At 41.6% G+C, this 24,700-nt stretch overlaps 1 protein-coding gene and 1 pseudogene across 1 annotated transcript; both read right to left on the bottom strand.

The window, feature by feature from the left end:
* Positions 1-355: 355 nt before the first annotated feature.
* On the bottom strand, positions 356-2,509 carry LOC144456786 (death-associated protein 1 pseudogene; annotated as a pseudogene).
* An 11,917-nt stretch (positions 2,510-14,426) lies between these two features.
* On the bottom strand, positions 14,427-20,130 carry LOC110217133 (neutrophilic granule protein-like). Its single transcript, XM_020999308.2, has 4 exons — positions 19,869-20,130; positions 17,285-17,386; positions 15,715-15,805; positions 14,427-14,689 (listed from the first exon to the last, which is right to left on the bottom strand). The coding sequence occupies exons 1-4, from the start codon at positions 20,040-20,042 to the stop codon at positions 14,568-14,570; spliced, it is 489 nt and encodes a 162-aa protein (XP_020854967.1). The 5' UTR covers positions 20,043-20,130; the 3' UTR covers positions 14,427-14,567.
* Positions 20,131-24,700: the final 4,570 nt, after the last annotated feature.

The following is a 24,700-nucleotide window of genomic DNA, read 5'->3' on the forward strand; positions in this document are numbered from 1 at the left end:
CCAAAGACAACTTTAGAACTACTAAAACTAATTTAAAAAAAATTTTTTTGTTTTGTTTTTAGGCAGTTGGGGTTAAGTGACTTGCCCACGGTCACACAGCTAGGAAGTGTCAAGTGTTTGGTTGATCTGAGGCTGGATTTGAACTCAGGTCCTCCTGACTTCAGGGCTGGTGCGCTATCCACTGCTATCTAGCTGCCCCTAAAACTGACTTTTAAAAACAGCATTGTATTCCCTAAGCAGAATTGCAGAGGAGTCTAAATTGAGGAAGAATCCTAGAGCAAGGGGGAAACGAGACTCAAGTGTTCTTTGTGTTTAGGTGAACAAGATACATGGGTATCTGATCTATTTGCAGGCAGTAAACAAGGAAACATAAGGCAAAGGAAGCTGCTGATTTTTTTTTAATTTAAAAAAATTTTTTTGGAAGCTGCTGATTTGCTTTGTCTTAAATTTCTCTACAGAGCTAGAGGTAGAAAAAAAAATGGCTAACTCTTGTTGCTCTATAAATGTCAAACTTCAGAGAAATCACGTGCTTTTTTCCAAGAACCAGACTGACAGGACGAAGGCAGGACCTTCACTTTGGGGGCTGTTGGATCTGCTGTGTCGTCCTGTGAAAAGGATGCTTTTCCACAGAGGGGCGTGTTCTTTGGTGAGCCATCTGAGCTGCAGAAGAAGGGGAATCTTTGTCACCCCTTGCAATAACGCCAGAGATGTGCACAGTTGGTTTAGTTGGGGTGGTACTTTCCCTTTCTTGATCGTCTTTACCCCTCTCTTCTTTGGCATCTCCATCATGAGGATGCTTCTGCACAATTCTCATTCCACCAGCTTTTATCTCAGGAGGATGTACAGCTCTAGTCTCTACTTTCTTGTCAGTAGGTGAAGACATTATGGACACTGATTTGCACTCTCCTTTTTTGTCTTAGTTCAAGGGACACAGGACCTAGGACCAAGGTGACCAGCTTCGATAAAAGAGCCCAAGCACATTTTTGAAGAGGAGGGGCCTTTATAGGGATGAGCCTTATAAATGATGAGCCTTTATAGGGAAAGGTAGAGAGACAGCAACCAGCTGTGGTCATGGCTCCCATGCCCAGGATCAGCATGCACTCTTTCTCTTTTTTTTTTTTTGTCCTTCCTTCTCTTCCTCTTTCCTCCTCTCCCCTTCCCTCTCCTTCTCTCCTGTCTCTTCTTTCCTCCTCTCCCCTCCCCTTTTCTTCTCTCCTCTCTCTTCTTTCCTCTTCTCCCATCTCTTTCCTTTCTTTCCCTCTTGTCCTCTTCCTTCCCTCCCCTTCCTTCCCCTTCCTTTGTCTTCTCTTCCCTTCCCCTTGACTTGTCTTGCTTTCCCTTTTCCTTTTCCTTTTCTTCTCCTTCCCTTCCTTTCCTATTTCAGCAAGACTGAAAGTGTAGCAGTCATTCATAGGCCTAATCCCACTACTGGTTAGCATGGAAGCTTTGACCTGCTCTCTTTCTGACCTGGGCCAGTTCACCCCTCCTTAGAGAGCTTGATGGTCCCCCTGCCCACAGGTGCTCACAGTATTAGTACCTGATTTAGTGTGGACACCAGATCTTTAGCCCTACTGCAGCTCAGAGCTCCCAAGCTCATCAGCTTCAGCCTCAGCCTCAGCCTCAACCTGGGCAGCATGGTTTGCAGGTGTGAACACCACGCTCAGCTCCATATCACTTTCCCCTGAATTTTTTCCCTCTACCCTTCCTGCAGAAACCCAGGACCTTTTTGCTCATTTCCTCCTCCCCATTAATATCTGCTGAGCTGCCAGTGACAGCTGACCACTTCAAGTGTGATTCCTTTCCAGGGAACTTAACTCCTCAAAATCATCCTCATCATTCCCATAGCAGGTGATTGTCATAACCTGGGAATTCCACAGCTTGAAGATGCCTCCAGTACATGCCTTCTCCAGCTGCAGAAGAGAAGGGAGAGCATGCACATCTGAGAAAATGGAAAACGCATCACCTCTTTTCCCCTTGTGGGACTGTTCTGTTCTAGGATAGAGGCGGAAATCCGGGAGACTCAGGGGTCCAGCTAGTCCAAGAACAGAGAACAGCAGGGACCTTAGAAACCATTTGGTCCAACCTCCCCATTATGTAGGTGAGGACACGGATAGCCCACAACTGTTGAGTCCCTTGTCTAAAATCACACAGAGTTTGTACCTGAGAGCCAGGACTAGAAACCAGGTCTCCAGTCTACAGATTTTTTCACCATGCTAAGCTGCTTCTTGGGAACTAGTTGTAGGACTAGGAAAGCCATTCCTGCTTGCCGGGCCTCAGTTTCCTCACTTATAAAATGAAGGGAAAAAAATAAAATGAAGAAATTGGACTAGATGGCTTCTGAGGACCCTTTCACTTTCAACATTCTCTGATTATGCACCAATCTATGATGCCATGATAATTCTTGTTCTTCCTTCCTCCCAGGATTATTGTGAGCTATCAAATGAGATAATGGAAGGGAAAGTGCTTTGTATTTTATATATATAAATATATATATATATGTATGTGCATATATATGTGTATATATACATATGTGTGTGTATATATATATATATATATATATATATATATATATATATATATATATATATATGAGAGAGAGAGAGAGAGAGAGAAACAACCTTGAAAGAATTAAGAACTCTGACCAATTCACTGACCAATCATAATTCCAGGGGACCAGTGATGAAGCATGCTACCCTCCTCCTGACAGAAGTGATGGACTCAAGGTGTACAGATTGACACATATGTGTTGTAGACATAGTCGATGCTGATATTTGTTTTGCTTGACTATGCATATGTATTATAACAGTTTGGGGTTTTTCCCCTCCTTCCCCTATGAGGGGGGAGGGAGAGAAAATAGATTTTTGTTCATTGAAGAAGAAATTTAATTTTTTTAAACAAAAATTATGTTATACAAATCCTGAGGACTAGAATTATTTCTAGGAGAAAGACATGCAGACCCAAGAAGGAGAGAATCGCAGCCTATGGTCCCAATTCCAGGGTGAAGCAGAAAGGTCTTCTGGGAGGGGGAGGGGTGTCTGGATTCCATCCCTAGGAATCACACAGCTTCGTGAAATCTTGTGGAAGACAAAATGCTACTCATTCCATTCTCATTGAAGGCACATTCTTCTGGATCTAGCTTCATCCTTCTAGAGTACCAACACAGTTTTGTTAATTCTGAATTTCAGAGGAATTGTATTTTTGGATTTCTAAAAACAAACAAACCAAAGACAAGATAAAAATTCAAAGTGAATGAGATTCCCCTCGGGTACCTTTCTGAGGCATGGAAGTGCCTTTGCATTCTTGGAGACTAGACCAGCAGACTACAAATTCTGTCTTTCCCTAGTGTTGCCCACAACCAGATTGTACACCGAATGGAGAGGCGTGAAATAACTTATGACATGGGCCAGGCGGAGTAGAATTACTGACTCAGTTTATTCATCTGAGGGCACAGAATATATAGGGAAGATCTAGCCTAACTTCAAAGAGTCCTCCCTGAGAGATACTCCCCAGAACATCTGCTGAGGATGTAACAATCATGAATTTCCTCCTTATCAGGGTTCCTAGATTGGGCTGTAGATTCCAAGGTTTTCCCAGGCGCCTAGGCGCCACCTGCATAGAGGAGTAAATATGTAAATCTAAGGTTCAAAGAGAGAGAAGGGAAGTCTCAGAGACCTCTTTATCAGGAAGGAATTGGGGAGCCGTACCACTTAATCCCTGAGCCCTTTGGGGTGAAAGCCTGAGCAGAGGTCAAAGTCTGCCTTAGATCTTAAACCCTTATCAGACTCTTAAGATCGGCCCTCAACACCCTAGTCTTATGGAAAGGTTTTGAGTTTGAACCTGACATGCAACTGGGTCTGTTTTCTGAGGACTAACCTCTTTAAATTCAGAGAGCCATGTCACAAGGAGATGGGCCACCAGGGAGGAATCTTTTGCCTGTTACAGCTCAGGAAGTGTGGAAGGGCTTCCTTTTCTTAAATAGAGACCACACCAGTTAAATTACGAGTCTTTCAAAGTTTCCAAATAGCCCAATCCTACAGAGCATTGCAAGTAATCAACAAATATTTGCTCAATATTTAGTTGGACTGTGTCAAGGGCAGAGTTGTCTCTATGGTGACCTAGAACAGTCATTTGAAGGTCCTCCCTTTGGGAGTTAGGCAATGATTTTAAGGAACAGACAGGGAAGGGAAAAAAATGGGTTCCACCCTAACTAGACTTTACATTTATTCCTATTAAATTTTACCTTATTAGATTGGACCCATTGTTCACATCTGGTGAAATCTTTTTTGCAACTCATGTCTATCATCCTATCAGTTTTCCCTCCCAATTTTGTGTATTATTAAGGCAAGTAGTGAGACTCCCTCTCCTCACCTCACTACCCCCTCAGGCTGCCCTTTAATGACTTTGTTTCCCCTTTACTACTGCCTTGGATGCTCATTATAAATTTATTTCACCTGCAGAGGTGAGATATATTTGGCCAGACCTACCCCTCCACTAAGAATGACTCTACCCATGAGAAACACATAACATGAAAGGGTCTAAGGGTGCTATGTCTAAGGGAATTTTGTTGGAACAACTGAGATCACACAAATAAATTGGAGAAAAATGCATGATAATGAGTAAAGAATAAATATACAGTTATCCCACATCACAGGGTTTAGGGGCATGGTACCCCTGCGAACTAGAAAACCCATGCAAAATTTTTTAGCCCTCCCTTCATACCAGAGAAGAAGTCTGAATTATTATGGTATTAAAAGATAAAATGTGTTGACATTATACATGCCATAAATATATTTTATAGATTTCTGAGTTTCTAAACTTTTTCTGTGTCATCTGCTGGCCTTCCGGTGTCATCTGCAGCTTCTGCAAAACTCCCCCAAAATCCCCATTTAAATTCTAATGCCAGCCTGCAATATATCAAGACTGTGATAGGGAAAGTTGGTGTGTGGGAGGGATAACTGTACTTGAAGAGACAGAATGTTATAAAGACTGCTGCATTTAAATTCAGAGCAAGGAGATTCCAACCTAAACTTTCCCACTTAGGACACATACTCTGGGTCTCAGTTTCCTAATCTAGAAAATGAGACAAGTGGACTAGATGATCTCCAAGGTCCCTCCCATCTCTAAATCTTCTAGTAATGACAGAAGTGGACACCAGGTAGCAGGTATAGACCCTTACTAGGTAAGGGCCTCACGTCTCTCACCTAGGTATATCAACATTTCACTCTTCTAATGAATGACCTCTGTCTCATTCTAGCAGGTCTATATTTCCAAAGTTAGATAATTACCCCAAGGTTACACTCAGACTTTCTCAAGGTCCTAAGGGGTAACCCTATGGAGGAGAAATATACTGGAGATCTCTATTGCTGTTGATATCAACTACTCTTTGGGTACAGTCATTTAACCAGTTTCAAATCCACCTGAATCATCACCTGACCTACATTTCTCCATCTTATCCACAAGGATAGCAGGAGAGACTCTATGGAGAGCTTTACTAAAGTCTCGGTAAGTTCTATCTATAACATTCCCCTAATCTATCAATATTGTATTCCTGTCAAAAAAGGAAATGATATTTTGTCTGCTGTGACCTATTCTTGAACATAAATCATAGAATATGAAGTTGGTAGGGAAGGGCATTTGGACTAAATGTCCTCTGAAATCTTTTCCATCTCTAAGATTCTACACTTCTAGTTATTGAATAGAAACGCTATGCCTAGTATGTTGATATATGTCATAGAGCGGGAAAAAAAGACATTCTTTATCCTAGGAGCCATGCAAATCCTCTCCATCCTTCAGGACCTATCACAAGATCTAACTCTTCAAGGAACCCTCCAGAACTATTCCAGTCCTGGTCCTGCAGCTTAGCATATGTGACCTCAGGCAAATCATCTGTCCTCTTTGGGCCTCATTTTTCTCATCTGCAAACTAGGTAACAATACAGTATTTCATAGAATTGTTGTGAGGCTCAAATGAGAGAATGTGTTACAGAATTTGGTAAATGGCAATGTGCTTTTAAACAGTAACAGTTCATGTTTCCATAGCATTTAACAAGACACTTTCCTCATAATAAACCTATGAGGCAAGTTATTGTAAATGAGGAAACTCAGAGAGGTTAAATGTCATAAATGAGGAAGCTCAGAGAAATTAAATGATTTACCCACAATCACATTGCAAGTATCAGAACAGAGGCTTCACTGAATTCAGTGCTCTTTCCACCAAGCTAGGCTGCCTCTATTAAACATGAGGTGCCTTTTGTAATTATTCTTTACTTTTTGTACCACTCACTTTGGCCCTCGATCACACACTGTCTTACATGCTCTAATTGGTTCAAGTGAGTGAGGCTCCATTTTAATTAACCAGGGCAGGATTATCTTCTTTTTGTCTAGCTTCCACTTCCAGTCCCCATCTACCCCTAGGAATCTGCCTGAGTACTTGCAGAATTGAGGGGAGTGGCCTCCAGGTGGCGATAGATAGCTTCTCCAAGTTCTAAGCCTTAATTGTAGTACTTCAGACCCGGAGGCACAGCTTCCTCATAGTTCAGGGCCTTGAGATAAGCAGGCCCATCTGCAGCAGCATTGTCCAGGAATTTTCCCTCTTCCCTCCACCCTGAAGGTGGAGGGTCCTCTCCTGGTGTAGGACAGAACCCCATGTATGCCTTGTCCTGGCACTTTCCTTGTTCAAGATGAGTGAGGGTAATAAAGTAGAAAAGGAGGAAGACCAACCAATAAGTAGCGAGAGACAGCTGAGTCAGGACCTTCCTGAAGTCAGTGGCTTCTCCTTGCCTTCACAAGAGGCCACACTGATCAATGTCCTGGTGAGTAGTTGGCCAAGAGTTGCCCCAGAGGAAGCTGAATTGGTATAATAAATAGGTGTGAGTGAAGAAAGGGGTGGGGAAGGGGGAGAGGACATGGTGAAGGTGGCAGGCTGGAAGGACAAGAGGAAAAAGAGGAAGAAACTGAAAAGATTTCTGGATGGGAAGGCAAGGTACCTTCACTTAATTCCCTCTGCCACTTACTATGTGATTGGGTAGCTAGGTGGTACAATGCTATCGGGTGTGGAGTCAGGAAGACCTGAGTTCAAATCCTCATCACCACCACCTCTTAGACATTGACTAGCTGTGTGATTCTGGACGTTTCTGTCTTCCTCAATTTCCTCAGATGTAAAATGGAGACAATAATAATACCTACCTTTCAGGGTTGATATAAAGATTAAATGAAATCATATTTTTAAAGCATTTAGCACAGTGGCTGGCACACAAGTAAGCCATAATGCTAGTTAGTATAATTATACTTATTTGATCTTTCTCAGCCTGTTTCCTCATCTATCAAATAGGAATAATATTATATGCACTACTCTTTTCATTTAATCCAATTTGACAAACATTTAATAAGCTTGGGCACTGGTGCCAGATGCTGGTGATACAAAAGCCAAAACAAAACAGGAGCTGACATTTTGTTGAGAGGATACAACATGTGCGCATGTAAGTAAAGACAAAATAATGCAGGGTGATTTCAGGAGATGCACACGAGCACTTGGTGGACCAGAAAGCTCTCTCTCTTGTAGAAGGTAGCACCTGAGCTGAGCTTTGCCGGAAGCTAGCAGTTGGATCAGATGAGAAGATACATTGTAAGCAGTTCAGAAAAATTGTAGGTGTTATATAAGTTGTAAAGTGTGATGTTGATTATAGTCCTTGATCATATCTCCTAACCAGGGTTAGGAAAGAAGAAATGGAACCATTTTCGGTCGGCCAGGAATCTCACAAGTTGGTTTTTTTTATCTTATATTTGATGTCTTTTGTTAATATGTCACCATCATTTCCAAATTTAGCCTTTTCCTCTTCCCTCCCCAATAAAGTATCCCTGTAACAAAAATTTAAAAAGAAAGAAAAAAGCAGTTCAGCAAACCCAACCCCTAACATCAACCAAGTCAGCCTTTATGGGTACATAGAGTCCCCCCCCCCCCGACTGCGAAGAGAGGAGGGAGGTACATTTTCTCCCCTCTTCTCTGCGGCCAGGCATGGTCATTACAATTTCACAGCATTCATTTCCTAGTGACATTTGTTCCCAGTTTCCATTGTTGAAAGTCATGGGGGTATCATCTGGCTGATTCTGCTTACTTCGCTCTGTATCAAGTCACATGCTTTCCATATTTCTCTAATTCTTCATCTTTAGTCAATCCACAAGCATTTATCAAACACTTACTATAATTCACGGGCATAAAGATAAGGGTTTTTCCTCTTGAGTCCCAACCAGTTAATCCTCTTAAAGCCAGTTCTAATGTCTGAATCCCAAGCCATAGTTCTCTGTGACCTCTCAGAAAGACACCAATGGGATGCCTACAGTCCATGGGTAAGTGTTCCTCAGATACCTCCATACACAGACCCACACTCTTTAATCTCAAATTTATTGATCAAGGATTCTCCTAATCCATTTCCCCCCTTACATACAGATATGAAAACTGAGGTTCAGAGGGATTAACTGATAACCCAGTCATTTAGCTAGTGAGCTATAGGAGCTAGGACTCCAACCCAGTCTGGGCTCTCTGACTCCAAATCCAGGGCTCTTTGGACTATACCATCTGCCTCCCATGATTAGTATGGATTTGTAGGGAGGGAAAATGGAAGACTTTTCCTTTGATACTTCAATATCACAATAGTTGAATATTTCAGGGGGGGGCCTAATGTGCCTAGAATGGGTCAGAATCCCATTTTTTAAAAATATATATATATATATATACAGATTTGTATATTATCTACATGCATTATATAAATAGAACAGTATGTTATCATAAACCTGTATATATACAGGATATGTATATAGATGCATATAGATATGTATGTGTATAATAACATATCTGTTATAATAATGACCCAGATTATTATGGTACTTTAAGGTTTCCAGAGTGCTTTTTTTTATAACTCCATGATATGAGTAGTACAAATGTTATTGAACCCATTTTGCAGATGAGGAAATTGAGGCTCAGTGAAGCAACTTTCTCAAGTTTCCACAGATAGTGTCAGGATCTTTGGGCCACAACAGGAGAGGAATGGGGTCACTGATCTTCTACCAGAGGCCACCCTCAGATTTGGCACACCTAAGTTCCATGAAGCTCTCTTCCTTTCTTTCTCATTGATGTATAGGACAATTAGATCTTTCCTCTCCTCCACACCAGGGCGTCACAGAGACAGCCAAAGGTTACTGAGTTATATTTGTATGGATATGGCAAGTTCATGCTCAAGGGCAGCTGGTTGGTTTCCCAATGTTGGTATCATAGGCACTATGGTACTGGCTGGCCAAATAGACCAAGTATAAACAGGAGTTATGGAAGTTTCTAGAAGATTGTAGGAAGAGAGCCCAGGTCATAAGTGAGGTAACCTCCAACAAGTGAGCATTATGGGTCTCAGAGAATCCCATAGATTCTGGGTTATTTTTGGATTATCACAGATGAGAAGTTGAACCAGATGGCATCTCACTCTCAACATGCTTTCTAGCTCTAAAATTCTATGATTCCATGAAACACAACAACTTGGGGAATAAACTAAATTCCACATAATACTTTTTTGTATTCTTAAGCTAGTGAAGTAGCAATGTCTATAAAGGGTACTAAAAATTAGTATTGGAAATATTTCTGTTTTCACAAATTACAGAGACCAGGGAGAAACCAGGCTGTGATGTGATGCTGGAAGGAAGTAAAAAAGAAGTCATTGCTTTGATCTGAATTCTGTACCTTTTATTATTGTTTTCCTTGATGTTCTTGTAGTCAAAGTGTTCTGTTCTCTTGCTTCTACTCTAAATCAATTCAAACAAGTCTTCCAAGGTCTCTGGATTCCTCATATTTGCCATTTCCCATGGTGCAAAATTTGCTCAGCTATTGCCCATTTGAGGGGCACCTTCTTTGATTTTCTAATTTTTATGTTACTGTAAAAAAAATGTTGCTATGAATATCCTAGGTTATATGAGACTTTGTCTCTGGCCTTCTTTGGGCATATGTACTCTACTTTGGGGAATAGTATCAGTGGGTCAAAGGATCAATTTAGTCACTTTTCTAGCATAACTCTATATTGTTTTCCAGAATGGTTGAATCGGTTCATCACTTTACTAATTAATGATGTATTAGATTTCCTGCCTTCCCATATCCCCTTGAACATTGACTCTTCTTTATACTGCTATTTCTGTCCTTTGGCTGACTTCTTTTAAGTCCCCTTCTTCCTGCATAGGTGTCTGGAGGAATGAATGAGAAGGAGTTGGTTTTATGGGGCCTCCAAGGACAGGTCAGCTGGGGATCGTGTCTATGCAGAACCATGGCCTCAGCAGTCTGAGTCGAAGGCACTTAGTATCCACAACCAAACCAAGAAGCATAATCTGGCATGGCTAGCAAAAGAAAAGAGAGTTGAGAGGAGCTGAGACATCAGAAAAACATGGCAGACAATGAGGTGATGGATGACTTCCTCAAAATTATGGCCTCTTGGCAGAAGAAGCAGGTTCCCACTAAGATCAAGAAGGAATAGGCTTGGAAGATGCTGAAAGGGACTGTGGCATATTGGAAAGACTGTTTAACTTGGAGTCAGTGAACCTGAGTTTGGAGGCCAGCTTTATCACTTACTACCTGTGTGACCTTTGTATGAGTCCCTTCCCCTCTCTGACACTCAGTTCCATTATCTATAACAAGAAAGGGTTGGACCAGATGACCTCCAAGGTCTCTTTCAGGTAAACATCTATAATCCTAGGATAAGAACACAAGACCTTTGTCAAACCTCTGAATGGTTAGTGAGGTTGGGTTTCTAGCACCTGGTCCTCCCCCTGGTTCCTCTCTATCTGCCTGGCCTGAGTTTGAAGGATGGCAGACTCCACTAACTTGGTAAGGCAGCGGCGGCCTGTGCTGCTTGGAAGTGCTTTCATGCTCGTGCCTGGTAAATCTAACTATAAAAGTTCACCTCCTGATTATTTTCTGAATCTTTTGGACAGAGGATAGGAGACACCAGCTGGGCTGGGCTTGGTCCACAGGGCCTACAAAAACAGGCCAACTGAGGACCAGCAGGCAAGATCTTTGCAGAACAGCAGCGGCACTCAGGACCCACAAACAAACAAAGAAGCAAAGGAAGAAGAGAGCTAGAAGAAAGTGAAGCAGCAGAAAATCAAAGGTCCTGGTAGGCTGGTTATCATCCATACTTTCTCCACCTTCCACCCCCAGCTTTCTTCCAAGGACTTTTCTCTCATGTTTTCGTTGGAAGAAACAATGCTGTGGTTTTAAGGGCGAAGGGAACCCAAGAATCTCTCTGATTACTATACTATGTTAGCCTCTCCCTTTCCATGCTATGGAAGGGAATGAGGGTCAATGGAGAAGGAAGAGGTGGCCACATCAACCTAGATTGGGACATTAAGTTAGGACACAGATACCTGCAACTTACCAGAGGACCCACTCAGGAAATCCATGCATTGGCAAACATATTACCCCAAGGCTAAAGATGATGGTCTATGCTCCAGAGCAAGGGGGAGGGGAAGTGGGCTCTGAAATGGGGAAGTCCTACAGGTCCAGAGACGACCTCGAAGGACCTACCTTGATCTGCCTCTGGATAGCTTCTCCCTCTGGCTAGAGCCCATCATAGACATGGAGTCATGATTAATTATTAGAAGGAATTCATTAACATTACCAAGGATTGGCCCCCTTCTTGGGGCGACCTGTGAGATCATCTCTTATTCACATCCTCTCTCCAAGATAGTGCATTGGTTAGTGTAAGAGATCAGGACTCAGAAGACCTGGGTTTGAAGCTCCTTGTCCAACTTGCTACGTGACCTTGATCAAATCATTTAACTTTCTGGGCCTTGGTTTCTTCATCAATTTAGAAAAGACTAGATGACAGGCAGCTGAAAGCAAGAATGGGTCCCAGTACCTGAAATCCATCTACTGCTTAGATACATAACCCATCACAGAGTTATTCCATTATTGGCAAGGGAAACTGTCCAACTGCAACTACTACAGGAGAGACCAGAAGGTGGACCTGAGACAAAAATACACATATGCCTGAAGGAAAGTAATTGCAGCAAATCTCATGAATGCTTTGCCAATTCAGACCCTGGACATAATCTTAGCCTTATCATTCAACCTCTGACATGAAAGGATAGCCAAATGTTCTAGCTCTAACTCTGGTCTTGGCTGAACCACAGCACTGCAGAGTTAGGAGGAACCTCAGAGATCACCCTGTCCAACCCATCCATCCTAGAGCAGGAAACTCCCCTAGAATGTCCTTGAGAAGTGGTCATCTGACCTCTGCTTGAAGACCTCCAGGAGGGGCAATCCACTGCCATCTGAGGCAGCTCATTCCATTTTTTGCACAGTCCTTCACTTCTTCTTGCTGGAATCTACTTCCCTGAGCCTTCCCTCCCTTCCCTCTCTGCTCCTGGTTCTGTTCTCTGGAACCAAGCTGAACGAGTCTGACCTAAATACTTCCCACCACAGTGTAAGGCCATTTCATCTGAAGGAGAAATTGGACTGTGTCCCAGGACATGTTTTCTCTGACTGTCCCACATTGCTGAAATGTTCTCCCTCCTTTGCTCCACCTACTGACATCCCTGACGTGCTTTAAGTCACAGCTAACATCCCATCTTTTACTGGGAGCCTTCCTTATCCCCTCTTAATTCTAGTGCCTTCTTCTGTTTATTATTTCCTTTACATCCTGTATATAACTTGCTTTGTATATATTTGTGTATATGTATGTGTGCGTGTGTATACACACACACACACACACACACACACACATATATATATCTTCCCCCATTAGAATGTAAGCTCCCTGAGGGCAGGAACTATCTGTAGCCTCTTTTTGTATCACCAGAGCTTAGTACTGTGCCTGGCACATAGCAGGTGCTAAATGTTTATTAATTGATTGATTGACATCCCTCTTCTACCCACCTAGGGAGAATGCTTTAAAGGGGTTGTCCTTGCCAGTCCCTCTTTGAGGCACCGTTGTTCTGGCTCTTCGTTTGTCTTCTGGGGGAGGGGGGAGGCATTTGGACTCATGGATGGCAGAGCCCAGGCACGAGATAGGAAACACCTTGGCCTGTGACAGTGAGAATCAGATAAAGCATCAGGCAGGGCCGTGAGGATTTATCTTGACAATATGATCACACATACACACACAACACACAACATACACACACACACACACACACACACACACACACACACACACACACACACACACACACACATACCCCTACCTCTCCCTCCAGTCATCCCCAGTCCCTAAGATTTAGGCAGGGCTGTTGCTTCTCATAGCTACATGTACCCCAAGGCATATGTTTGAGGTTCTCCCCTCAAATACACTACCCTTGGGTCAGGCTCCTCAGGGCCTGTTGAGTATTAGAAAATAATTTACAGGGGCAGCTAGGTGGTGCAGTGGATAGATCACCAGCCCTGAAGTCAAGAGTATCTGAGTTCAAATCTGGCCTCAGACCAAACACTTAACACTTACTAGCTGTGTGACCCTGGGCAAGTCACTTAACTCCAATTGCCTAAAAAAAATAATAATTTACTCATGTTCATTGAGCACAACTGATTTAACATATATGCATTTTATTTGAAAGTTTCTGTCTATTTTGCCCCAACCCAGAGGCCTGTCTCCAGGGGTGGGGATTTCAGACACTAAGGAGAGGTCAGAGAGAGAGATTTTGGCACAAGAGGGCTGTCAGTGTGCCCTGCTTGAGACCCACCCCGTAAGCAGCCAACTATTCTGCCTATGGGTAGGTTCAGCCATGTGGGCCTTCATGCTGTCTGGGTACCCCTAGCATTTCTTCAGTTTCAGCAACCTCCCCTAAACCATCATGTTGAACTTGGCCTTGGGAACACTGTAATCCCTTGTACCAGAGACATTATCCTCTCTGCATCTTTATGCTTGCCATTCCCCCTGAAAAACTGAATCTATTACGCGCCATCTTCTGCGATGCAGAGTAAGGTAGCAGAACCAGGAGTGCAATTCATACAATAAAAAATCGTTGTAAAGGCAAACAACTTTGAATGTATCTGACTGGGTGTCTCAGACTGGACAGACATCTCCAAAGCAGCACATCCAGAACTGAGCTCATTATCTATACCCCTAAGCCCTTCCTTCTTCCTAACTTTCTTATGACTTGGGATGATAGATTCAAGATGTAGAATGAGACACATTTTTGAATACAGCCTATGTGGGAATTCATTTTGTTTGACTGTATTCATATTTGTTCCAAAGGGATATCTTCTGTTTTCTCTAATGAGGGTGGGGAAAGGTAGAAAGGAAAGAAAATAATTGCTTGTTCAATGAGATTTTAAATTAAATTTTTTAAAAAAGAAATTAGTTCTAGATCTGTGCTAGGGTTAGAGGAAACACAGATTCCAAAAACAAAACACAGAAACCAAACATAGATTCCCAAGTGAAAATGGACAACCCTGAAGAGTTCTGATTGCAACTTTTATTTATTTCTAACCAAAGCAGGGAGGGAGGATTTTCCAACCACAGCAGAGGACAGGGATAAAGGTACAGCTTTTATGTTAACCAAAGCTTCTCCATTTCACTGGCTCTGTTCTAGTTCTTTTCCTTAGAAGTTCCTCAAGATTCCAACTAATGTGTCATATACGGCCTGGTTATATATCTGTCTAATTTTGGGTGGAAGGGAGCTGGTGTCAATGATTCCACTGGATGCAGATCTTTTAAAGCGAACTGTGTGAAGATGAAAAATATAAATTAAAAATGTAAACTAAACTATAATATAATAATATAAAATATAAGTTAATAATGTGAGTCTTAGGGAAGCAAGGTGGAGTCTAAAGCTTTCCACAATGCCCCGTGTTCACAGAAGGTAGTAAAAAGATTGAAATAATACTCACATACCTGTTAGAACCAAATAGGATAAGGTATGGCAAAGTGTTTTGTAATGTCCAAAATGCTATCCAAATGTACATACAGTCACAATAAAGAGAACCCATACATCAGTAACTCATAGGATTTTAGTGAGTAGCCCCATAATCTACATTCAGTGGCCAGTATAAGAATAGAACACATTTCCTGATTCTCAAACCTGAGTTCTCTATTATATTACATAGAAACAGATTTCAGCTCATGATCGCAGAATGTTAGAATGGAGGTGACCTTAGAAGTTATCCAGTCCACCCCTTCCCCCTTTTTCGACCGATGAGATGACTGAGACACAAAGATATTATTCAAAGTCCCCCAATTGGTAAGTGTTAGAAATGGGATTCATCATATGACTCCAGCAGACAGTCAAAAGGAGAGAGACAGGAAAGCAGCTATAGATAGTCTGCCATAATGGTGAAAAAGCTGGCTGACTAGGTTTGGGCAATTCACACTGATCACAAACTTTATCAGCTTTAGATAGTCCATTTTCCTTGAGTAATCAAATCTAATGAGGCCTTTGGTCAGAATATTTAAAAAATCTTCTGAATTAAATAGCTCGTCCATAGTCTTCCTTTTTGGGAAACACAGATTTACATCTCTCAGTTTCTTGGGTTTGTGTGGGGCAGGGCCTCCTGCCTCCTGAGATGCAGGTTTTCTAATGAGGTTTTTTATGCTGACATCTAGGAGGTTCCTGTGTTAGACTCATGGCTTGGGCAAGTTTGGGAAGAAAGCAGAGAAAGCAGAGAGGAGCCTTGAGACCCCCAATCCCAGGTTGCATTTCTACAACAAGCCTGCCTTCTCCCCTGGCAGGCCATATTGGGAAAGCTTACCCAAATTGTTATTGCCAACGTCCTGGCATTCCACGGAACCTAGCCCGAAACGAGTCAGCCTGGTGAACTTTGCCGTACAGTTCTTCTCCAACTGATCAGGAGAGACAGAAAAAACACATTTGAGGATCTGAAAAATACACCACTTGTCACACTTGTCATCCTCTCAGGAAGGTTAGTCCATTGTCCTGTTTTCCCTCTCCTCCCTTGCTATGGGGCAAAGGTAGAAACTCAGTCCAGACATTGGACCAGTCCAAAAATAAGAGAACACCAGAAGTGAAAGACACCCAGGAGATCATGTAGGTCAGGTTCTCCATTATGAAGAAGTCAGAGATAGTCAGCAACTTGCCCAAAGTCACCCAGAGATTTTGTGTCAACATTGAGACTAGAAACCAGTCAGGTCTCCTGCCTCCCTGTTTTTCCGCTGCACAGGTCTGAGGTTTACTGGAGCTAGCTCAAGGTGCTCTCAAGAGAGTTACATTTTCAGTGAGCATTTATACTTCAGAAATGGGCAACAATTACAAATCAGGAATTGATTTTGTGTTTGGCTTCTTGTCTAGACTTAAGAAGCTGATGGAGAAAATGTTAGTAATGCAGATTAAATTTAAGTGTGTACATTTTGGGGAAGGGGGAGAGCTGGTTGTTGAACATTTACCAGCACAACCCTACCATACTTCTCCTCAACCTTTTCTATATTACTTTGAGTCAATCAATGCCCCTTTTTGTACCTGTTACCTCATGTAGAAAATAAAGAGTTTGGTCCAGAGGATCTCAAAGATACTTCTCAACTACATAATGCTGTTATTCTGTATCAGTCATTTTATGGTCTTCACCACGTATTGTGAGGACCATACCGAATAATGGAAGGCCAAATACTTCAGGGAGAATTGCATGTCACTACAAGACTGAACTTAAAATAAATGCAATGACTAATAACTGGTTGCATAGGACAGATGATAGCATAGTCTCAATAGAGATGAGAAACAGAGGACCATGAATGTCAAATGTAGCATATACTGACAGATCCTAGCAGTTGATTTTGTTACTGTTTTTGTTGTTATGAGAAAGGGTTCTGTTAGGGGCAGCAAAGTGGCACAGTGGATACAGCACTGGCCTTGGAGTCAAGAGACCCTGAGTTCAAATGTGGCCTCAGACACATAACACCCACTAGTGACCCTGGGCAAGTCACTTAACCCCAACTGCCTCACATAAAAAAAAAGAAAGGGTTCTGTTGAGAGTGGTATCTATCAAGAAACTATGGTGTAAGAAACAAAAAAGCATCAGTAAAACTTTTTAGAGAAAAAGAGAATTGATAATTCAAAATAAATTAATTTTAAAAAATAACTCCAAAAAAAAGAAGAAGAAAAAGAAAAGGAGAAGTTATGAGTTGTTCAAATGCCAAGAGTGGTAGTTATTATTGCTAGAAAGAGACACAGTGACACAGGGATGAGGAGGGCTACAACTTAGGGCTTCCATAATGAAGTGAGACAGGGTGGATTTCTGCACCGAGACCCCATCCTGGGGATGCACAGAGAGTCCCAGGGGGCTACTTCCAAAATCAAATGCTACTTACTCCATTCTCTTTGAAGGCACAGGTTTCTGGGTTCTGCAGCCCTGATGAAGGACACTCCGTTTCCTTTATTCTGAATGTCAATGGCAGCACCAGAGGTGAGTCCTAAAACATCAGGGTAAAAACTCAAGGTCAACAAGGGCCTTATATGCCAAGGTCCTGTTTTCATGCCCCATCATGGCCTGAAGGTGACCCTGCTTTCCTCAAAGCTATACTATCAAAGCACAAGTTCTGCCTGGAAAGATGTCAGATCCAGTGGGAGGGCTTGTGTCTGTGAAAAGAAGACCAGCCCAGCTGAAGACAGGAAGCTCATCACCAGAAAAGTGACCGCAAGAGGAGGAATTTTTTCAGCCGTGGTAGCTTAAGAAACATGGAGGAGTTATAGTTTACATGGGAAGGGGGACTGGAAGAAGCAGCAGAAGTAAGGTGGGTACCCATGCCCATGAAATCACAAACCTTTGAAATATCAAGCAATATGGAGTAGCTAGGTGGCACAGTGCCTAGAGCTCCAGCCTTGGAGTCAGGAAGACCTGAGTTCAAATGTGAGCTCAGACACTTGACGCTTAACTAGCTATGTGACCCTAGGCAAGTCACTTAACCCCAATTGCCTCACCAAAAAGCAAAAAAAAAAAATATCAAGCAATAAAACGCTAAGCAATATAAACAGGTGAAGTGTTTGCTGAGGGTCTGTGTCTCAGGATATTAGGAAATGGTACACTAGGACTTAGAGTCAGGAAGACTTGAGTTCATAGGGTAGCTAGGTGGCACCATAGTGCATAGAGTGCTGGGCCTGGAATCAGGAAGACTCATCTTTCTGAGTTCAAATCTAGCCTCAGACACTTACTAGTCATGTGACCCAGGGCAAGTCACTTAACCCTGTTTGCCTCAGTTTCCTCATCTGTAAAATGAACTGGAGAAGGAAATGGCAAACCACTCCAGTATCTTTGCCAAGAAAACCCCCAATGAGGTCATCACTCAACAACAAAGACTTTCAGAGACACTCCCCACCTAGCTGTGTGACCCTGAGCAAGGAATTTAACCTCTCTGTGCCTTATCCCTAGAAAAGGAATAATAATAGCACCTACCTCAGAGAGAGTTCTTGGGAGGATCAAAGGTGTTAGTATATATAAAGCACTTTGCAAAACCTTATGGTACTGTATACATGCTAGCTATTATTATAATAGATTTAGAACTGGAAAGATCTTAGAGACCATTCGAGTCCAACCCTCTCATTTTACAGGTGAGTAAACTGAGGACCATAGAGGTTAAGGAATTGGCCCAGAGTCACACAGATAGTGTGAAGCTGGATTCCAATCCAAGTCTTTCTGGGTCCAAGTACAACATGCTGTCACCTCATTGCTTCTCCTAAAGAGGAACACAGAGCTGTCTTTTGGGCACTGGAATGTCCCTCTATAACTCGCATCATTTGGGGAGTAGCTAGAGAAAGGAGTGATTACATATCAATATTCTACAGGACATTTAGGAAGGAGGCAGATTGGTGGTTTGGAAAGTGGAAAGGCCGTGTCATTTACCCTTCTTGGTGGCAGTGGATGAGAATTGGAGCTGGGTGTGCCTGGGTATGGGAAGATAGGATGGATATGAGAAAGGTGGAAGAGAGACTGAGACAGTGTGGTCAAGGCTTGTCCCTGTCTTAGGTCCTGGAGGTGAATCATGGGACACTTTAGAGAACACCCAGCCTAAAGGTCCTCAACCTTGGTCACCAGATTCCCCAGGAGTCTGTGAACTTGGATAGAAAAAAATTACATCTTTGTTTTATTTAATATCTAACTGAAATTTAGCATTTCCTTCCATTATTTAAAAACATGGTTTTGAGAAGGGGTCCATAGGCTTCGCCAGACTGGTGCGTGACACACACACACAAAGGTGAAGAACACCTGTTTTAATCCAACTCCCTCATTTTACAGCTGAGGGAGGTAAAGTCTAGAGAAGTTACAGGACTTGTTCAAGGTCCCTCAGGGCAAAAATAAGAGAGCTGAGAATCAGGCTCTTTGACCCCCCAACTCCAGGGCTCTTTCCACTCTGCCACACTGTCCCTCTGCAGGTGTGGCAGGTGGAGCTGGCCTCATTGGCCCCTGAACAAAACTACCCAACCTCAAGCTGTTCAACAAGGCTTAGATACCTTTTTATTGTTATTCACTCAATTGAATCATGTCTGACTCTTCGTGACCACATTTGGGGTTTTCTTGGCAAAGATACTAAAGTGGTTTGCCATTTCCTTTTCCAGCTCATTTTACAGATGAGAAAACTGAGGCAAACAGGGTAAAGTGACTTGCCCAGGGTCACACGGCTAATAAATGTCTGAGGCCAGATCTGAACTCAGGAAGGTGAATCTTTCTGATTCCAGGCCAGCACTCTACCCAATGCACCACTGAGCTGCTGCTTAGATACCGTAGATATTTGTAGAAAGTCACACAATTCAATTTCAGAGCCAGGTCAGGAACCCAGATCAAAGTTCAGCATTTTCCATTACAATCTACTGCCCACTAGTTTCATGTCTCCTTGTGGTCTCCCCTGGCCTCCAACTCCAGCCATATACACATCCCCAAGGAATCCCCTGTGTACTCACTGGAGTTTGAAGACTGGACACCAGAACACGATACTTTGCTCCTTCATTTAAGTTCCCATTAAACCTCCTTGCAGCCAGGACTGAAGCATCCCTGAAGGTCAGCTTTCTTCTAGGTAAAGCTATGACTGCTGTAGCCAGGCCCAGCAGCAGCAGGACCCTCCAAGTACTCGCCATTCTTCCTGCTCTTAGGTCCAAGGGAGGTCCTCCGTGGCCTGGCAGAGATCCCTTTAAGCCTGCCCTAGTCCTTGTCTTACACAAGGGTAGCCTCTTCCCCAAACTGGTGACTTCTCTTTTTCTTTGCAATAGACTTCCATTGGCCAATGTATGAAGTAGGTAGAATTGGTCAAGAGGTAACCCAAAGGAAAACAAACAGGGAAGAAGCCTGTGTGTTGGGTATAGGCAAGAGCCAGTGAGGTAAGGAAATCTGTGTGCTCACCTCCCTTTACCACTTCTGCACCCCTCTGGAGGATTTAACATGGTAGGCCCTTTCCTCCTTTAGCTTAGCTTTCATGAACTTCTTATGGTTCTCCAATCTCTCAACCCCACTAACTGTCTTCTTTGCTAGTGTTAGAATGGTGGCATAAGGAAGGGACCAGAATTCCCAAATTGCAGAGCTGGGAAGGAACCTTTGAAATCCTATTTGTTGCAATGAGTTGTCAAATTCAGTTCAAGTCTCTCACTTTATGAAAATCAGGCTCAGAGTGATAAAGTGACTTACCCAAGATTACATAGCTACTAAGTGGGCAGAGCAGGAACTTAAACTGGGGTTTTCTCATACCAAGGCTAGTGATCTCTCTATCAAACCACATTTGCCTTTCTCAGTCCTGACCCCTTTGACTACAGGGAGATTTCCTACTAGCCTCATTCCAAGGAATGGGTTGAGATGGAATCAATCAATCAATAAGCATTATGAAGTGCCTTCTATGTACTAGGTACTGTGCTAGGTGCTGGAAAAACAAAGTTAAAAATAAAACAGTCCCTGTCCTCTAGAGGCTTACGTCTAGCCAGGGGACACAACCTATATACATGTAGGTATATACAAAATTGATACAAGATTATTTGAGGGGAAGTAACTGACAACTGGAGGGATCAGGAAAGGCTTCATGTGATAGAGTGTAAATTGAAAGCTGGCCAGCAACAAATGGCCAAAAAAATTCCTGAGTTCAGCCTGAACCAGATTAAAATGTAACTGGGAGATGTTTAACAAAATAAGTGAAAATACAGTGCAAAATAGATAATGTTAATCTGTGGTTTTCTAAGTCAATATGTGGCCCACAGGGATCCCTTTCTATTTGAGTTTGACACCACTGATGAGAAAGATGGTTCTTGAGCTGGTCCTTAAAGGAAAACTAAGGATTCTAGGTCATAAGGTTGAGGAAAGAGGACTTTCTAAGCACAAGGGACACAATACAAAGACACAGAGACAGGAGATTGAGCGCCATGTATGAGGCACAGTAAGACCACTCTTGCTAGACCATACAGTTTGTGAAGGGATACCAAGCTTTATATCCAAGGCTTGACTCCATTCCCTCAAAATACCACACACATAGCAAATATCAGTGAAACTCATTTATCCAAATCAACAGCAAAACAGAAATCAGAGAAAGTATACAGATGAAAATATATACCTATCAGATTGAAGGAGGTTTTCCATTGAGAGCAAGGTAACTCAACTCAACCAAGAAAATCTCATATTTCACTCAAGGAGAAAAATTCCCAGAGTCTCTAGTGTAGCAAGCTGAGAATAAGTTTGTGATCAAAGTCTGGCTTCTTCTAGAGTCTTTCTACCTTCATGGCTCTGAAGAAAGGTTGGAATTCCACACATGTTTTTTCCTCAATGCTAGAGACTGGAAAATTCTAACAACTCCACCTTGCTTCTCCCAATACTCTCAATGCTCAGGGCATTGGCCTCCACCAATGAAGAGAGATTCCCATGCCAATGGACTTGAGAGCTTGGTCCGAAATACTTATCCTGCCAACCTCATGGGATTGTGGTGAGGAGAGAGCTTTGCAAACCATACAGTTTTATAGTGACAGAAAAGTTGTTAATATACTAACAGAAAAAAAGGTCAATATCCCTCTTAATGATCCTAGTAATGTCGGAATTCAACAAACATCCTGATATTCCTACTTTTAAGACATTTTCAATTAGGTTAAGTTGAGGCACGCCCTAAGTCCCCACCCTGGGACTTTTCCTTATAAACAAAGCCAGCTTGAGCCATACCAGCTTCCAAAGTAGCTTCTGATGTGATTTCTCTTGGTAATCTGTGTCTTGGAGACTCAAAATTCCACCCTGACAGCCTTCTGTCCAAAGTTGTTCAGAAGGACATCTCTGATAATGAGATTGCATTGAATCTTCTTGTCTTGGTCAAACTCTGACCCAGGCCTGAATTGATTTTATCCTACTCAGATTTTGGTGGAGAGAGACTCCCAAGACTGGGGGTGGTATTTCCTTTGATGATGGACAATATTGGTTCCTGAGGACTGAGTTATCCAAGGCACATACTTAAGACCTCATTTTGATATGACCCACCTCCTAGTGTGTCAACCAGTCATGGTAGATTGGCACTTCAGTTTACTGTTCTGTAAGGGGATAATAGTGGAACCCACTTCCCAGGGATGTTGTGAGGATCACATTATTGTAAAATGACTGGCATATGCTAGACAACATTATTATTATCTCTCTAATTTAATGTAATTGTTCCATACCTGATAATACCAAAATACCAAAAGTAATAAGATCAATTATTTCTATATGTGATAATCTAAAAATGCAATTGATGTCATCTGAAGTTTATTTTTTGTGTTATTGCTGTATTTCTCAATTTTTAATCCAGATTTTGTTCCATATGAATTAGGCCTTTTAAAATGAAAGGGATGAGATAAAATCTTTTTGAAAACTGTTAACATTTAATGAAGTATATTTGGTTATAAGTAATAATAATACTGATATTTACTATGAGAGCAGATTTTTCATTTGAAATTTTGGCTATTATGAAAATACATAAGGTGGTTTCAGGTCGTAGTTTCAATTTATTAATGATGAGATGAATGATTCTCTGTGCAAGGTGATTTAGAAATGCATTTACCTAAAGTGATAATGTGTTCTTTCAAGTTTTAAATACATTATAATGTGTAGGGTATTGTTACACTTCTAAATTGTGCAATTTGGTTAACAATTGTATCACCTATGTTGTTAGAAAAGCAATTTCTCTTATAATCTAGACGTTGTTAGATTAAGAATTGTACTATCAAAAAAAATGAATGAGTTACGAAGCTGTTAGGTCATTCTATCTGACCGTTTTGAAGTACTATAATTTAAAAAATCATAAACTTCCAAGTTTTGTCTATATTTAAAGGGAAGTTTCAACTAAAATTATTTGGTTCTCACTTATGAAATTTAAGATTGTAACTAAGCTATTTGAAGCTATTGTTTAAGTCAAGTATTCGTAAAAGTATTTTTGTGAAAGGAAACTTGGTAATTGTGCAAAAAAGATTTCCTTGTAATTAATTTAGTGTGTTATAGTAACAGGATAAATTGTAAACTGTCTTTAAGAAAGAGAAATACTTTTATAAAGAAATGTTTTTGTTAAAACTTTTGTGTGATTTTTAGGTCTCCTAAATTTTCATCTGCAAGCTAATTTGTTGCAGTAATAATTTGATATTGATGACAATTATGCCCAAACCTACTGTGAATTTTGAGTTTGTTTTCCTAGGTTTGAATTTCCTAGGTTTGTTGTGTCCTTGGACTGGCCTTAATGTGCGCTTTCTGAGAAACAGAGTCAGAGTCAGCAGTTCAATGGGATCAGCATCAGAGGTACAAATACTAAAGCAATTACTGTGATGAGCTGTAAGTGGGAAGGATCTTGCTGTTTTGATCTGAATTCATTCCATGGCCTAACAAGGGTTAAAATGAGTGTTTGAACGTCTCACATGTATAAGATTCAATTCCTGAAGTGTCTCATTCTTTCAGATTAAGTGTGGGTTAGAGGATAAATAAGCTTAAGAAGCACAGATGCAAATCTTTTAGAGTGGCAATTTATGATCTTAAGGAAAATTTGATTTTACTCAGGGTTGTTATTTAATCAGGAATTAGAACACGTGTAGGAATGTGTGTAAACTACTTAAGGCTCACTTTAAAGATGTTCCCTAACCAATGTGAGATTATAGTCACATCTGAAAATCTAATTATAGAACTTGCTATTCAAGACCTTATGGTCTTGTTAATGGACTATAATTTTGAGTCTAACTCCAGGTATGGTTATCAAGGTGAGCCATTGACCCTTGATGGTAGTAACCCTGTTGGGGGTGGGGGTCGTCTATGAGCTATATCTATAAACTGCAGAGGGTTCACTCGAAGGAAAGTCAGAAAAATGACTGATCTACATAAGTTGAGGTAAGATTCTCCTGACTCAATTTCCCCACTATGATACCTGGCAGACTTTAGGCCTTAAGGCTTAATGCAGTTGGCCATTACATAATGTCTTCCTGCAATTGACATGAAGTTTTAGGGAAACATTGTTGCCTTACTTTAGTTATGTCTCTATTCTTTGATGGCAAATTTCTATAATAAAAAGTTTTGTATGCACAATAGTAAATCTATTAAGTAACAGATTGATGCTGGAACATCTGTGGTTATTATAGTACGATGCAAGTATAAGATTGAGCTATTTAGCTTAGAATTTTAGAATTAAATATTTAGCCTTGACATCTGTTACTACTATATCCCTGTATAAGTTAGGGTCCTTTAATTCCTCATAATGGTATGAGAATTATTAGGCCAAGAACTTGTGAAACCAGGATATTATTCTGTTAGTTACTATCTTATCTGT

Source organism: Phascolarctos cinereus, unplaced genomic scaffold, assembly GCF_003287225.1.
Source record: "Phascolarctos cinereus isolate Bilbo 61053 unplaced genomic scaffold, phaCin_HiC Scaffold_4;HRSCAF=312, whole genome shotgun sequence".
Taxonomy (NCBI): domain Eukaryota; kingdom Metazoa; phylum Chordata; class Mammalia; order Diprotodontia; family Phascolarctidae; genus Phascolarctos; species Phascolarctos cinereus.

Bases quoted from the DNA above. Each gene is read 5' to 3' on its own strand.
- LOC110217133 (XM_020999308.2), bottom strand. From the start codon at position 20,042: ATGGCGAGTACTTGGAGGGTCCTGCTGCTGCTGGGCCTGGCTACAGCA. The intron at 15,806-17,284 runs GTAAGTAGCATT...TCTCCTGATCAG, and splicing joins GTGCCTTCAAAGAGAATGGA to TTGGAGAAGAACTGTACGGC. The intron at 14,690-15,714 runs GTAAGCTTTCCC...ATCTTCACACAG, and splicing joins CGTTGGCAATAACAATTTGG to TTCGCTTTAAAAGATCTGCA.